Source organism: Pelmatolapia mariae, linkage group LG18 (assembly GCF_036321145.2).
Source record: "Pelmatolapia mariae isolate MD_Pm_ZW linkage group LG18, Pm_UMD_F_2, whole genome shotgun sequence".
Taxonomy (NCBI): Eukaryota; Metazoa; Chordata; class Actinopteri; order Cichliformes; family Cichlidae; genus Pelmatolapia; species Pelmatolapia mariae.
The window spans coordinates 11,573,800-11,587,713 of NC_086243.1; the positions used below are offsets into that span (position 1 = coordinate 11,573,800).

At 39.0% G+C, this 13,914-nt stretch overlaps 2 protein-coding genes across 2 annotated transcripts; one reads left to right on the forward strand and one right to left on the reverse strand.

Moving 5' to 3' along the window:
- Positions 1-92: 92 nt before the first annotated feature.
- On the forward strand, positions 93-2,958 carry LOC134616869 (cytochrome b-c1 complex subunit 6, mitochondrial-like). Its single transcript, XM_063461921.1, has 4 exons — positions 93-230; positions 626-685; positions 2,349-2,510; positions 2,586-2,958. Exons 1-4 carry the CDS (start codon positions 183-185, stop codon positions 2,616-2,618), a joined length of 303 nt encoding a protein of 100 aa, XP_063317991.1. The 5' UTR covers positions 93-182; the 3' UTR covers positions 2,619-2,958.
- Positions 2,959-3,506: 548 nt separating this feature from the next.
- On the reverse strand, positions 3,507-12,777 carry pif1 (PIF1 5'-to-3' DNA helicase homolog (S. cerevisiae)). Its single transcript, XM_063462692.1, has 12 exons — positions 12,226-12,777; positions 11,936-12,059; positions 11,645-11,770; positions 10,610-10,763; positions 9,637-9,751; positions 8,380-8,486; positions 8,025-8,164; positions 7,308-7,414; positions 7,126-7,213; positions 6,834-6,979; positions 3,980-4,171; positions 3,507-3,656 (listed from the first exon to the last, which is right to left on the reverse strand). Exons 1-12 carry the CDS (start codon positions 12,775-12,777, stop codon positions 3,609-3,611), a joined length of 1,899 nt encoding a protein of 632 aa, XP_063318762.1. The 3' UTR covers positions 3,507-3,608.
- Positions 12,778-13,914: the final 1,137 nt, after the last annotated feature.

Below are 13,914 nucleotides of genomic sequence, written 5' to 3' on the forward strand. Positions count from 1 at the left end.
TGGAGATCTGTTATTGGTTCACATGGACATCAATAATTTCAGTCAACCAATAGGAAACGTTATCCGGTGATCCTTCTAGTAGTTTCCGGCGTGTGACCGACCTCGCGTCCTCGAGCAGAAGTAGTGAAACCGAGGAGTTTCAGCTTTCTGAGTTTTATTTTGTAAAATTGTCAGACATAACCATGGTTTTCGAGAAAAAAATGCTCACACACGGGGACCCCGACGATGAGGTACCGAGAAATATCGTATTGTGTCTTTATAGACTGGTCTGTGTGTGTGTTTGACGAAGTTACCCAACTCTGCTGCTCAGCTTAGCGGTGTACCCTGCGAGTTTACTGTCAGCTCCTTTTAAGACTTTAAATATAAATCGCCATTAAACGAGGCTGGCAGCTGAAGGTGTTTCACATACTCTACAATACCCTGAGAGACTGCTTATTTTAACTGTGACTGATTCAGTGCGTTTCTTTCATACGGCACAGTTTTATTAGGTGATTACAATATCTGGACATTCTTTAACGTAATTAATAAAAATGTACACAAAACTTTTTAAAAAGCCCTATAAATCTGTAAGCTGTGCTGGGTTGTAATTGGATTTTAAAACATTGATATAAATGTCTCTGAATAGGAGGAAGATGCCCCTGCTGAGGAGGAGGAGGAGGAGGAAGAAGAGGAGGAAGAGTTGGTGGTAATTGTTTATTTATTAATACTTATTATAAAAACATGTATTCTGATCACAAACAGCTTTTTATGTAGGACAAAAGGTTGAAAAAACCCTCATACGCGGATGGGTTACTATACAAAGTCTGACTGATTTATCGGCGGGCCAGTATTATCAGCCGATATTACCCGCTGTGTCTGTGTATTGGTATCAGCATTTCTATATAACGACAAATTAATATTTAAAAAAGACAAATAAAAGAAACACCCTTCTTCTATGGTATAAGTGTTGATGAATATTTTGTCCGCCAGAGGGCACTCTGCAGCTTCCCTGCTTGCAAAACGTGTTTGATGCACAACAAACACAATAACCGGCTGATCTGAACAGTGTAAATAAGTTGATTAAAGAAAACAAAATGCCAGTAATGGATATTGGAGAAATCAGTTTGTTTTCTGTGTTTGAAAGGAAAAGAAATGTATCAAAATACCAGATTTTTACATCACTAGATATACGTATAGGTCTTAAAATCTTTACTGTAATGACCAAGGAGACTTGCATGTTTACTGGAAGAGCTAGGAATGGAACTATGGCTGTTGAGATGAGCATAATGGTGCACAACAAGGTAAGTTTAGTGGCTTAGTGAGGGATCCCAGGCTTAAAATCAGAGTTTTATATTTTAGGAAATCAGCTCTCTGTGTACCTGGTAACTTACGCTGAAAACATATAACCTAGTGGAGGTGATCTTCAGAGTTGTGAGTTAAAATCAGTTGGAAGCATTTTCACTGACTCATGTGCGTGTATTTATTTGGTGATGCAAAACATGTATAAATGTTTTATATTTTGTTTTAATCTGCTATTAAGTCTCTTTTGTACTGCTAGTATTGCACCTACTAGAACACAGAACACACAGCAGAATACCTGTTCAATCATTCAAATTAATTTCACTTTGATCTGCTAAAATAATAATGCAGTTTCCACATTAGGCTGTGGGACAGTAACCTTCAATGTTTAAATGGATCCAGTTTAAAATTTCTGAGCGCAGCCATGATGTTAGAGATAAACGGCAGCACTGAGAGCACCCAAGTGTTAAAATAATTAGCTTCAATTAAAAGGTTTGTTTCATTGCTCTGTAGAGTAAATCACTTGATTAACATTTTTCTACAGAAATAATAAACAGCTTTCCATTGAATTTTTATAGATTTTAATCATGCTTCTGATGTAGGAGAACACTCATAGGGATCATTTTGAGTCATATGATGCTTCCACAGCATGTGTTTCATCCTGTCTTCCTTCTCTCACCCCAACCGGTTGCAGCAGATGGCTGCCCCTCCCTGACCCTGGTTCTGCCTGAGGTTTCTTCCTGTTAAAAGGGAATTTTTCATTTCCACTGTTGCTAAAGTGCTTGCTCATAGGGGGTCATATGATTGTTGGGTTTTTCTCTGTATGTATTATTGTAGGTCTACCTTACAATATAAAGCGCCTTGAAGCAGCTGTTGTTGTGATTTGGCGCGATATAAATAAAATTGAATTGAATAAAACACCCCATTGTATTTGAGCACACAGAAAGCCTGGCTTATTAAACCTCTAACTTCATTATAAAATCACCTTCATGGTTTGAGAGTTGTGGTTTTCCTACCAGAGTTTTTGCCATCATTTTCTTGATGAATAGCATGGCTTCCTTTCTTTTTAGGACCCTTTAGAAGCGATAAGAGCCAAGTGTGAGGAGACTGAACACTGTGTGCACTACAAGGAGCGTCTGGAGCTCTGTGAAGCCCGGGTCAGTTCAAGGTCCAACACTGAGGAGGAGTGTACAGAAGAACTCTTTGACTTCCTGCATGCGCGGGACCATTGTGTAAGTGTGTGCTACACAAAGGAAAGATTTTTCTCCTGGTGAAGATGCTCATTGTGCCATTTTCTGTCTCTACAGGTTGCACACAAGCTGTTCCACAATGTGAAATGACAACCCGTCCAGTAGACCTGATATAATTTCTGATAATGTAAAATAATCTACAAATGAAGCCTGTTGTTGTTCTCCTGAATTTCCTTGGACTATGTTCCTGACACCCGTTTGTATGCAGTGCATACTAATATAGCTGATATTAGTGACTCTTGATGTCGATACTGCTAACATATTGGAGCATACACTCTAAAAATTTGTGTCAAGAAGGGATTGGCTGTAATGAAAATGTGATGAGGTGGAATGTTAGAGCAAATACGCTGCTACAGTAATGGAAACCGGCTCAGGTTTGGTCATGACTTCACTCTGCTGACCAGAAAATAAAGGTTGTCTTTGGATTCCACTTAGTCTGAGCTGCTTCTTTTCAAAGGATCCGCGTTCTCAGGAGAGCTCCATGACTGATGGTTTAATTAGTTTTATCCAGCCACCAACGCTAAATGGCCTCACTGATGTTTACGATGACACAAAATTGGTCTCTGGTTGACGGCATTTCTATTTAATGGCGCATGCACTGGAACACTTTGGAATTTTTGAAAAGCAGTTGAGGTAAAAGTTAATTAGATCAGAGCATTTTTTCTCTCCCCACAGCTTTAACACAGACACTGTTAATTCCCTTACATCATCCCAAACAGGTGGGAGAATGTAAGGAGTGGATGCTGCCACTCGGTGACTAAAGGCAGCTATAGGTTTTATTTTCTCCTCGAGACCTCTAAAGCCAAGGAGCGTCATTGTTTGAGTTCAGTGTTTTTCCTCCCTTAAATATTAATGACTGATAAAAAACTTCACACAAATAATTTGGCTAAAATTTTATTTGAATACATGCAAAAAATAATTTAAAAAAATAACCTCTGAAAAAAAGTATAGTGATGAGCAGATGGTGGCAGTGTGACTCCAAGCAGAGATTGAAGTCTCAAGAAAATAAGGTTAAATGGTGAAATAGCTCAATAACTCATGCACATAGTGCATATCATTAGAGTGGATTTAGAGCCAGCCTCACCATGCATTTTCTTTATTGTTGCTAACAAAATCATCCATGGAGGCCTGCAGAGAAAAATGAGGACAAAGAAGATCATAAGTACAGCTGGTGAATGAAGGTTTTCATCCACAGCACTCCAGTGTAGTTTGATCCATCTCACCAACTCTAGGGAAAAAGGAGCTTTCCAAAATATTACATGAGAGATTTGGTCTCATTTTGTTCTGCTTAACATAAACTTAACATTGAAGTGAAACTGCAGAGCTTAACGTTAAACCAATGCCAGGCAGCTACTTTTACTATATATAAATGAAAATGAGAAACTGAAAAAAATGAAAATGTGAGATACGAATAAACATTTTCTACAGGTTAAGGTAATATTTGCCCTCACCTGCATGAGCAACCTTTCCTTCCTCAGTTTTCTGTAGAAGAGGAGGACTTCTGGGTCTGCCCGGACCACGCGGGGGTCAAAGTCCATGACCCTCAGACCCTCGAGGCTCCGAGCCCGAGACAGGGCCACGTAAGCCTGGCCACTCTCAAACACACGAGCCAAAGATATTTCCACACAGTCCAGCGTCATTCCCTTCAAAACAAAAGCATAAAACCATAACATGATAACCATCATTGTTACATAAAAACAACATGTACTGATGGAAGTCCAGTATTTGAAAAACCCAAAAAGCTGACTACTCAATTCTAGGATTCAACTACAAACCCCAATTAGAAAATTGTTATGTTGCTGCTTAAAATGCAAATAAAAACACAATGTACCATTTAAAGAAAACATTAGCTCATTTTGAATCTAATGGCAGCAACAGCTCTTAAAACAAAAAACAAACAAACAAAAAAAAAAGTTGGGACAGGGCCGTGTTTGCCACGGTGTAGCGTCCACTCTTCTTTTAGCAACAGTCCATAAACATCTAAACACTGAGAAAACCAGCTGCTGGACTTTGGAGAGAGAAAATTATTATTATTATTATTTTATTTTTATTTTATTTTATTTTTTTAAACCCAGTAATGTTACTGACCTGATGTTCATCCAGCTGTTTCTTTTTAGTACCACTTTTCCAGCCTTTGTTGCCTCCATTTTTTGAGACATTTGCCGCCCCCATCAAATTCAGCATGAGCTAATATTTTTCAGGACATGGTAAAATGTCTCAGTTTAAACATCTGATGTGCAATTTTTGTTTTGTTGTGAATAAAATCATTGCATTTTTAAATTTTACAAGATCCCAGCTTTTTGTTAGCTGGAGGGAAACAAACAAAGAGTAACTGTTTAGTCTACAGTATAAGATTTGTGACAGGCCAGGAGCATCAACTTTCAGATTCACCTGACCAGCGTATACACCTCCAACCTGAAATTATAATTTATTCAGGTCACACTATGAGGACATTGGTATGGAATCTAATTTTTATATCCTTGTGCCCTGACATGTCTGCTGTAGATCACCCGTTTGCACTTATTGGTCATTACCAATTAACCCAATTATCCAGAGATGACCCTTTTACCTTTAGCTAGATTCTCAGATGAAGGTCAGGATATAGAGTGTGTCGGTGCAGCAGAGCGGAAGATTGGCAATTGTTGAATTACAGCTTGTGGTTAGATTGGGCCTCTATAGCAATTTCCCCTCAAATAGAATTGTTGCACTTAGTTTTCTCTGCCTGTTATACGATCATTATAAGATTTAAAATGACCAGTGGGACTTTCTATGTGATATTGTTGTTTTTGTGCTTTCTAGGTGGCATTAGAACAGTGAGGAAGGGAGAAAACAAGAGAGAGGAGGAGGACAGACCCTGGTCTGGCCAACTCTTTTAACAGAGAGCCAGTCAAGTAAATTTGTGTTAAATCTCAGAAAATGAAGAGATAATTTAAAAAAAATAAATAAAAAAAATCAAAAAAAAATATCTTACATTTATAAAGATATTATTCTGGTATATTTTAAGATGTGAAAAGAAAACTAAATTAGTGGTGTGTCCAACAAGCCAAAACAACTTGTTACTTTTACAATGTGTTTGCTAATGTCAGCTATAGACAATAAAAAGCCTTTGAAATCAAGCTGTACATTCAGAACATGTTAAACAGAGGAACTCTGTACTTCGCTCATAGTGACAAACAGGAATCTGTGATTAACTGATTTTTAAATTGATCACAATGTGAATTAATTTTTTTTTTTTTTTTTTTTTTTTTTTTTTTTTTTTTAATTAAATGAAGTCAGCAATTGTAGCGATTAGGTTATGTAGTCTTTACTGCATAGCCACTACTGTTCCATTTTTTGTAACTGGTCCAAACTAATAAAGATAAAAGCAATAAAGATATTGGATGGAAAATATTTCCATGTAGTGGAACATAGAGTAAATTAAATATTCATTGTATTCCATATATTCCTTTTTCTAATTTTTTTTATCCCACATTTTTAATTTATTACACTGAACACTGACAAAGAGTGCAGCTTTTCAAAGTTGGTGACAGAGGGAAAAAGATGTTTAGCAGGTATAATGTTCACCATCTGCAAACCATGTGACTAGATCAAGTTTAAAATAATATTTTTATAGTTACAAAAGGAGAGAAATATGTGTCCAGTAACAAGTGCAAACATGTCCAAAGAGTTTAAGGCAACTAACATGCGCCGCTTGAATCCCTTGTACAAAATTTCAATACAATCCATTTTATAGCTGTTGCGAGGCGGTGGACCATTGAACATGATTTGGTATGCAAGATAATCCAAATATAAACATATTCAAACTGCCGTTAGACTGATGATAGAGCACTACTCAAACTTTCTTTTTAAAAAGAAAAAAAAATCCAAAAATGAGCACCATCTGCACCTCTGAAATTGCCTTCTGTCTTCCTCTCACTCTCATGTTAACCAGGAGGCAAAGTGAATAATATGAACTAAGCTGAGCTTTAAGGGGGATGCTGGAGTTAGACCTAATCATGGCACTTTTTTGCTGTTTGTCTTTACAACAAATGACATGCAAACCCCCGAAAACATCCAAACTATACACAGAAAGACCCCAGCAAGGCTGTGGATTAAAATGTTGCTGTGAGGCAACAGTGCACCGTGCTTCACATTTTTTAAACTAATAAATACAAAATTAAAAAAAAAAAAAAATTAATCATATAAACAGTTTATCAAAGACCAACCTACATAAAACACTGGTGCCCCATGACAACACCAAACAACATGCTCTACAAAGAAAATACATGGTCATCATCGGGAAGTGAGCACCGAATGCGCACTGACCTGGCTCTTATGGATGGAGATGGCCCAGGCCAATTTGAGTGGCAGCTGCTGTCGGCTCAGGTGGATCCCACCACCAGACTTAAACACCCAGCGCTCTGGCTTCAGCACCTCTGTGACGCCGCACAGGAAACGCACTCGTGGGAGTCCTGCGGAAACAAACAGCATTGGACAAGAAGCCAAGGATGTAGACAAGTGTGTTTCCTAAAAAAGTCAAACTAATCATATGCAATCCTCTCTTGCCATTGCTTACATAGGATTTTCAACAAATATATTTTCACAATTAGGTACGGACCATGTTTTCCAGACTCAAAACCAACCACGACACCTCGTGCTCCATTCACCAGACCTCGAGCAACATCCAAGTTCTTTGTCAGCATGACCTTAAAAATACAAGCAAGCAGTAAAGCAGGTGTTAAAAAGGGTTTGTGTAAAATAAAATGGTTTCTCTGGGAACACACACGTGCACACACACACCTGAGCTCCCACTTTGAGTTGGATCAGCCTGCCGACAGGACTGTGAGCATCTATAGTCTTGACCAGCACTGGGTCGCTGTCTAGTGCCTCAAACAGGTGCGCTGACCCTAAGGAGCAGTGAGAGATTAATTCAACTGAAAACTAGTGGTACTTCTTAAAGGAATGTGGTAACAGACAGTAAATGTGATGGGGGAAAATGAAAGGGAAGACCTTAAACATACATATAAAATCTGGTGCTACTGTCGGCCAAATACACTCCAAAGTTTCCTGAATAGTTGTGTCCATGAAAATACTGGTACACCACTACAGGAAATGACAAAATCAGCACCCCGTTGAGACTGAAAGCACCTGTTTGGGGTTTATCTTGGGTGAAACTGGGCTTTTGGGGAGGCACAAACATGTAAATACAACTTGCATGTATAGAAACAGCAGAAAAAGAGTCAGAGTTGTGGAGCTTTTCACAAAGTTATGAATTTTTTTTAATTCTTTGTTCAGACGATCAGAAATGTCTATGCCAGTTAAAGAAACAGCTTGAAAAAATAAATAAATAAAACATTTCTCAAATTGCCAGGCAGGATAGACCACACTCTTGAGAGGAAATGGATTATAACAAGGTTGCCATATGTGTTGTCCATTTTCACTTGGATCCAAGCCAAACAAAGTAACACATGTATTTCTTTTTTTTTTTGTGGGCGGGGCAATCAGAAGAATTCAGACCTGGTAATTGCTGGAGTTTGTTCTCGTTGGTGAGATCCACGTCATCTTTGTGTGTGCACAGCCTGGTCGCTAGAATACCGTCCCTTTCAATCTGATGGTAGGCACTTTTGATCAGCTTTGCTGCGACTTCCTCCGTCACCCTGAATTGTGTTAAATGACAAAAAACAAACAAACCACAACCTTCCTTTAAAAATGTTCCTGCCCAATCAGAGCATTTCAAAAACCTTAACAGCCTCAAGGACATTTATAACGTTTGTACATAAGTGGAAACAACATGGTATACATGATGTAATACAATTTCATGTGAGGTTACATTAGTTGAACAAAACAAAATGTGATAATGAAACAGGGTTACCTCCCCACCCTCACTGCCTGCAGGAGGGAGATGAAGCTCTGGTCTGTTTGCCTCCGCACTTCCGTTAACTCCATATTGATCTGGATCACCTTACGCCAACTCCTAGCCTGAAGGGTCAGAAAGTGGAAAAGTTCATCTTCCCCAAACATGCATTAATGCTCTCGAGGAAATACGCAGAACAGAATCTGGCTCGTGAACAGAATAGACGTGTTGAAAAATGCAACAACTCAGTGCAGTCTCTCAGCATCAGAAAAGTAACCGCTTAACAATGCATAGAAATCACAGCTTTAACATCTAGTTTACACAAATAAATGCATTAAATATGATATTGTCATCTTTTAAAAATTGCTCTTCAAAGTAAGCCAGTTTCTTTACAATTTTTGCTTATTTTACTTTAAATAATAGGCCTGGAACTAAGGGCCTAATCACTCTGTAATTAAACGGATTTTCAATATTTTATCTGAAATTACAATGCAAGTTTATTAACATACAAATACTAGAATAAGCATGTAAGGGGGTTAGACATTTACAGCAACCTGTACTCTAAGAAAATTTAAGTTGATAATTGTGCAGAAAAAAAACAACAATATTTCCTTACAGTGCATCACAAATACGCTGTACTTTTCAGGACACGGGCGTAGTGTGGAGTGGATCAGTCTTACCTTTTTACATCACATATGTGGATGTGCATAATGGATGTTCTATTATTGAAATGTCCTTTTATTTGAGCAAATTAAATGCAATATGGGCCATTTTCCATTAGCAACTTACAAGAAAATAAAGTAAATACCATCAAAATTTGCAAGCGTATGTGAACTCAGTTTTTTTCCTTTCACAGTCACTGTTCAAACATAACTTTCAAAACGAGTGTACAGGAAAGGACTGTCTCTTATCCTGTAAAATACCTGGAAGTTAGGCACTATTTAAAATTACTTATGCAGTACTTAAAATGAATAACAGAATAATATGGGTTTCCTTTTCTATAAAACACCGAAAGTTATGCAATACTTCAAAAGTACTTGCACATTATGTCCAATTATTTACACACACTTAAATTTACTCGCATCATAATTAATAATGCTGTTTCCTGACTTGTTACCGCCGTATTCTAATGTACCTACGTCTTTGTTTTATTTGTAGGTAAAATTTTTTTACATTGTCATTTAAAATAAAATACAGGGGGAAGTTAGACCCTTAGTTGCAAGCTGTATTATAAAGCGTTACCTCAACTTCTAAGAGGCTCCACTATGATCTGACCTGAAAACAGAAGCTGGCTTTTTCTTTTCCCTTAGAAACTGGAGGCAGCTGAAGAAAGTCACCACAAACGATCAGCTGGATCCCTCCGAATGGCTCGGTAGACCTCCTCACCGACCTGCAAGATTTCAAAGAGTTTTAGCCAAGCATTTGTCTGTCACACAAATGGCTTCAGATTTGACTCTAGAATACTTTGATTCAGAGAGGAGTTTGTGGTAGAATCAGTGACACCAGAGTGTCCACATCCTGTGGCTCCAAACCAAGCTCAAATCAGCACACTACCAGTTTTTATGATGTGTTTGTGCTGACATGCTGTGTTTGTGTGGTGCTGTGTGTTATGAGCAAACATCTCCACTTTAGTCTCATCTGTCCAAAGAACCTTGTTTCACAAGCCTTGTGGTTTGTTTAGATAGAACTGCTTTAAATTTCCCTGAGCACCGCACAGTCTGATGTTCAGGTTTGTTGGGTGGAATGCTCCTAAAGATTGTGGTATTGTGCTGGCCAAACTTCTGCTTTTATAGAGATGCTCACAGTTGATAATGTTTAATTAATCGTATGCATTTGATTAGCAGCACCTGAATTCTACCTTAACTCCTGTTGAAAGAGAAATTGTAAATTAGTTTTTCACATGACTGTAGAGAGTCAAGTGAAAAGTATTTTTCACCAGACTCTTTTCAGAGATTTCCTTAGTGTATTGCTTGGTCCACATGTGTGCATTGTTTTAAGGCAATTTTTACAATACTGCTGATCTAATTTAAACTGACTTGTTACTGCCATCAAAATAAAGAAGTAAAATAATATAAAAAAAAAATAAAATAAAAGATCTTCTTGACTTCAGCTCTATCAAAACCAAACTTTAAGCAAACACTTGCTATGGACTATGCTAGTATGTACATTTACATTTTGGAATAAATTAACATTACAAAGTCATTTTAGATCTCAGTCCAGGTGCCCATGTTTGAATCACCATCCTCACCTAGCTACTGCCTCAAGCTTGTCAAAGAACTGAGCCTCCACCATGGAAATCTCATCAATGATAAGGTGTCGACAGCTAGACCAGTGCTGGAGCACCCCGGGCCTCTGAGCCAGCTCGATGCACTGCTCCAGTGGGGCAGAGCCTGAGCCAATACCTGGAAAGAGCAACGATTCAGAGAATGGAAAGAAAGAAGATAGCCAGGAAGAACAAAAATGATTAACACCCTTGCAAATACTCAGCTCACATCCTACTGTATATTAAGATTTAATTAAAAAGGTCTGTTAAAAAGTGAAAAGATATCCGAGGAGCCCGCCTCAAAGATTTAAAGATTCATAGTGAAACGGGACATCAAGCAAACATTGAAATGAGTCCAAGGATGTGGTTTTAATTAATTGAGTAAAGAAACAAAGAAGGGGCCAATTATAAGGACAGCTAAAACGATTATCCATATTTATCAGTTATATCCACTAAAACCTGAGGAAAACAGAACTTTTTTTTTTCTTCCATTTTATTGCATTGAGATCATGAACGTTTAGACTGCTGGTTACACTTAACAGCCTGAACAGGGATTAAAATTGTAATTTTAAGCAGTCTGTACTTATATAACGTTTTTCTACATTTTCTATCCAATTTGAGCATTCAAAGTGTGTTCTTGCCACACGCACATTAATCTGAGTACTTTTTTGTTTGCTTAAGGCTAAGCACTTAACCTCACACTCCAATGGAAGCAAATCAGGGTTCAGCATCTTGCCCAAGGACAATTTAATACATGCAGGCTAGGGAGCCAAGGATCTTCAGACCTTCTGATTAGAAAAGGAGCTGCTCTAACAGTTGACTCCAAGAAAAGGATCAGCAGAATAATTATGTTTGTGCTTATAACCAATTTTCCCATTTAAGTTTTAGAACAAGCTTTAAAAAAAATGATATCTGTAAATTGACCAATTATTTGTGTCATCTTGTTGATGCTGTGGGAAATAAATTGAGCTCCAGATAGTCCCAGTGATTATATTAACACACTTCAGATAATTGACTGACCAGCAAAGTTGTGTAACGTTGTTCCTCCGATGTGACACGCAGCCACTCCCGTGCTGGCTGTGGCAAAAGTGCTCTTTGGTGGAAGAGATCCCATGATTCTCTTGAGCAAGAAGGACTTTCCTGTACCTGAAAACACAACCGAGCAATATTTACACCAAGCTGTGTTGATGAAAATGTCACAAGAGGGATTTTATAAGCAAGATGCAGCCTGTAATTTAGCAGAACAGTCAGGCAAAACAAGTAGTTTCTCAGTGTCATCACTGTGAAGCTTCATCTTTGTGCACTTTTTACCTGCACTTCCGGTGAAAAAGACATTCTTGCCACTCAGCACTGCACTGAGAACAGCAGCCTGCTCTTTGTTAAGCTTGCGTGATGGTAAGGAGAGGATTGGCTTCTTACTTGGGTTGGCCTTTACCTGGAACAATGACAATATCTGCTGTCATCTTTGTTAAAGTGTAACCCACAGTGTGAACAGAGAGAATGTGTTCAGGACACCAGTGCCTCCTGTGGGAAACAATCCTGCAGTTTGCTGTGAGGCAACCTGAATTTAAATGTGAGAGAGTGCTGTGTGTACAACTCACTGGGCTGAAGTTACAGTCACTCCTGGAGCGTTTGACCTGCTGTCCTGTACCTGCAGCTGTCATCCTATTAGTGCGGTCTGTCAGTCCGTTAGGAGCCACTTTACTTCTCAGCTCATTGACTTTCTGGATGTCTTTTTGCTGCAGGGGGCTGATGGCCTCGAAGCTGCGGGGCAGGCCGGCCTTGAGCTTCTCTCGGTTGCTCAGAGGCTTGCTGCCCTGCCAGGCCTGGTGTTTGATGCTCAGGGTTTTGAGAAAGAGGCTGAGCTGGTCAGTCGGACAGTTTGACATGAGGACCTGGATGTTTTCAGGGACCAGTTTCACGGTGCACTTCCCATCTCTGGCAAACTTGGTGAAAAGTTTGAACTCTTTCAGATGGTAGCTTTGCGGCACTTTGCCGTCGTGGACTCGCAGGATGATCTCCTGGTACTCATTCCGGCCCAGAATTACTGAGGCTTTGCGGATGACCTTCCTCCGGGTGGCCTGTCCCGAGCTGTTGAGCTGCTCCACCGTCACAGTGCACTGAAGCTGTGCACCGTCCTCTCCCGATAACATCACAGCGACTCTGAGCACAAAAACATACTTAACATGAGTTAACAATAAAACTAATAACACCGTAGCTGCCAGATTGCATGAATCTTACAAAGAGGAAACGCTACTATGGTTTAAGAAAGCCTGAATTCAAAAGCAGCCGTGCTTATATTACTCAACCTAAACAAACAACAAAGCTGATATGCGATCCGGGTTTAAATCAACCTCTTACCGCTGTTTTTAAACACATTTGTGCTAACCTTTGTGTGTCAGCTACTCCTGCACTTCTGAACGCAAAACACCGATTTTCAAATTGTCGGTGCGTGAGATCAGCCAATAGCAAAGCGATGCTCCCGGCCAATCAGAGAGAGGAGATTTAACATTGCAACCAATGGGAGATGACAAATGACGCCCCCCTTTCTTCCTGCGACCAATCAGTGAGCCCGTTGTCGTGACGTTGACTTTTGAGTGAAATACACATGGCTATCCGGAAATTACTATGAAGGCAGGCAAATCCGACCGGTGAGATCTCAACAAAGCAACTGTTCTCACGTCAAATTCAACAGAAAATACATTTAACTTATTGTTTTTGAGTCATTCGGAAACATTTGTAGTCTACCTTATATACCTTTAAGTGCGCATGCGTCAACCAGTTGTTCCTGCTTTTTCTCTTTAACTTTTTTCTTACTTATATCTTTGTTTTTACTTTGACAAAGTAAGTCATGGAGTGTTTGTCACATAATGCCCTTAGGAATTATTAATGTATTCTGGTCAATTCTGATTGAATATCATCTTCAATGTATAAATTCGTAAATATTTTTGTGATAAGACACGCTACAGTTAGCAAGAAACCACAAAGACAAAGTACTGTGCGAAAGTCCTGAATCACACGTCGTTTCTTAATATTTTTATATTTTATGTGTTACTGGGAAATGGGAACTAGGTGCAGAGATTAATGACTGAGTGAAATACACGTGGAAATACAGTATGTGGATATTGGCTGCCTTTTGTTCTGCTCTGTTAATCCTGTATTGCTTCAGTCTGGGGAGGCCGAGCCATGACTGATAGTGTCAAAGATGTGTTTTTCTTTTCATGGATGAATCATTGGCAGCGTGTTTGGGATCACGGTCATGCTGAAAAATGTAACTCTTGCTAATCACA

Bases quoted from the DNA above. Each gene is read 5' to 3' on its own strand.
- LOC134616869 (XM_063461921.1), top strand. From the start codon at position 183: ATGGTTTTCGAGAAAAAAATGCTCACACACGGGGACCCCGACGATGAG. The intron at 686-2,348 runs GTAATTGTTTAT...CTTTCTTTTTAG, and splicing joins AAGAGGAGGAAGAGTTGGTG to GACCCTTTAGAAGCGATAAG. The intron at 2,511-2,585 runs GTAAGTGTGTGC...CTGTCTCTACAG, and splicing joins TGCATGCGCGGGACCATTGT to GTTGCACACAAGCTGTTCCA.
- pif1 (XM_063462692.1), bottom strand. From the start codon at position 12,777: ATGTTATCGGGAGAGGACGGTGCACAGCTTCAGTGCACTGTGACGGTG. The intron at 10,764-11,644 runs GTCAGTCAATTA...TGCTCTTTCCAG, and splicing joins AACGTTACACAACTTTGCTG to GTATTGGCTCAGGCTCTGCC. The intron at 8,165-8,379 runs GTAACCCTGTTT...AACACAATTCAG, and splicing joins CAGGCAGTGAGGGTGGGGAG to GGTGACGGAGGAAGTCGCAG.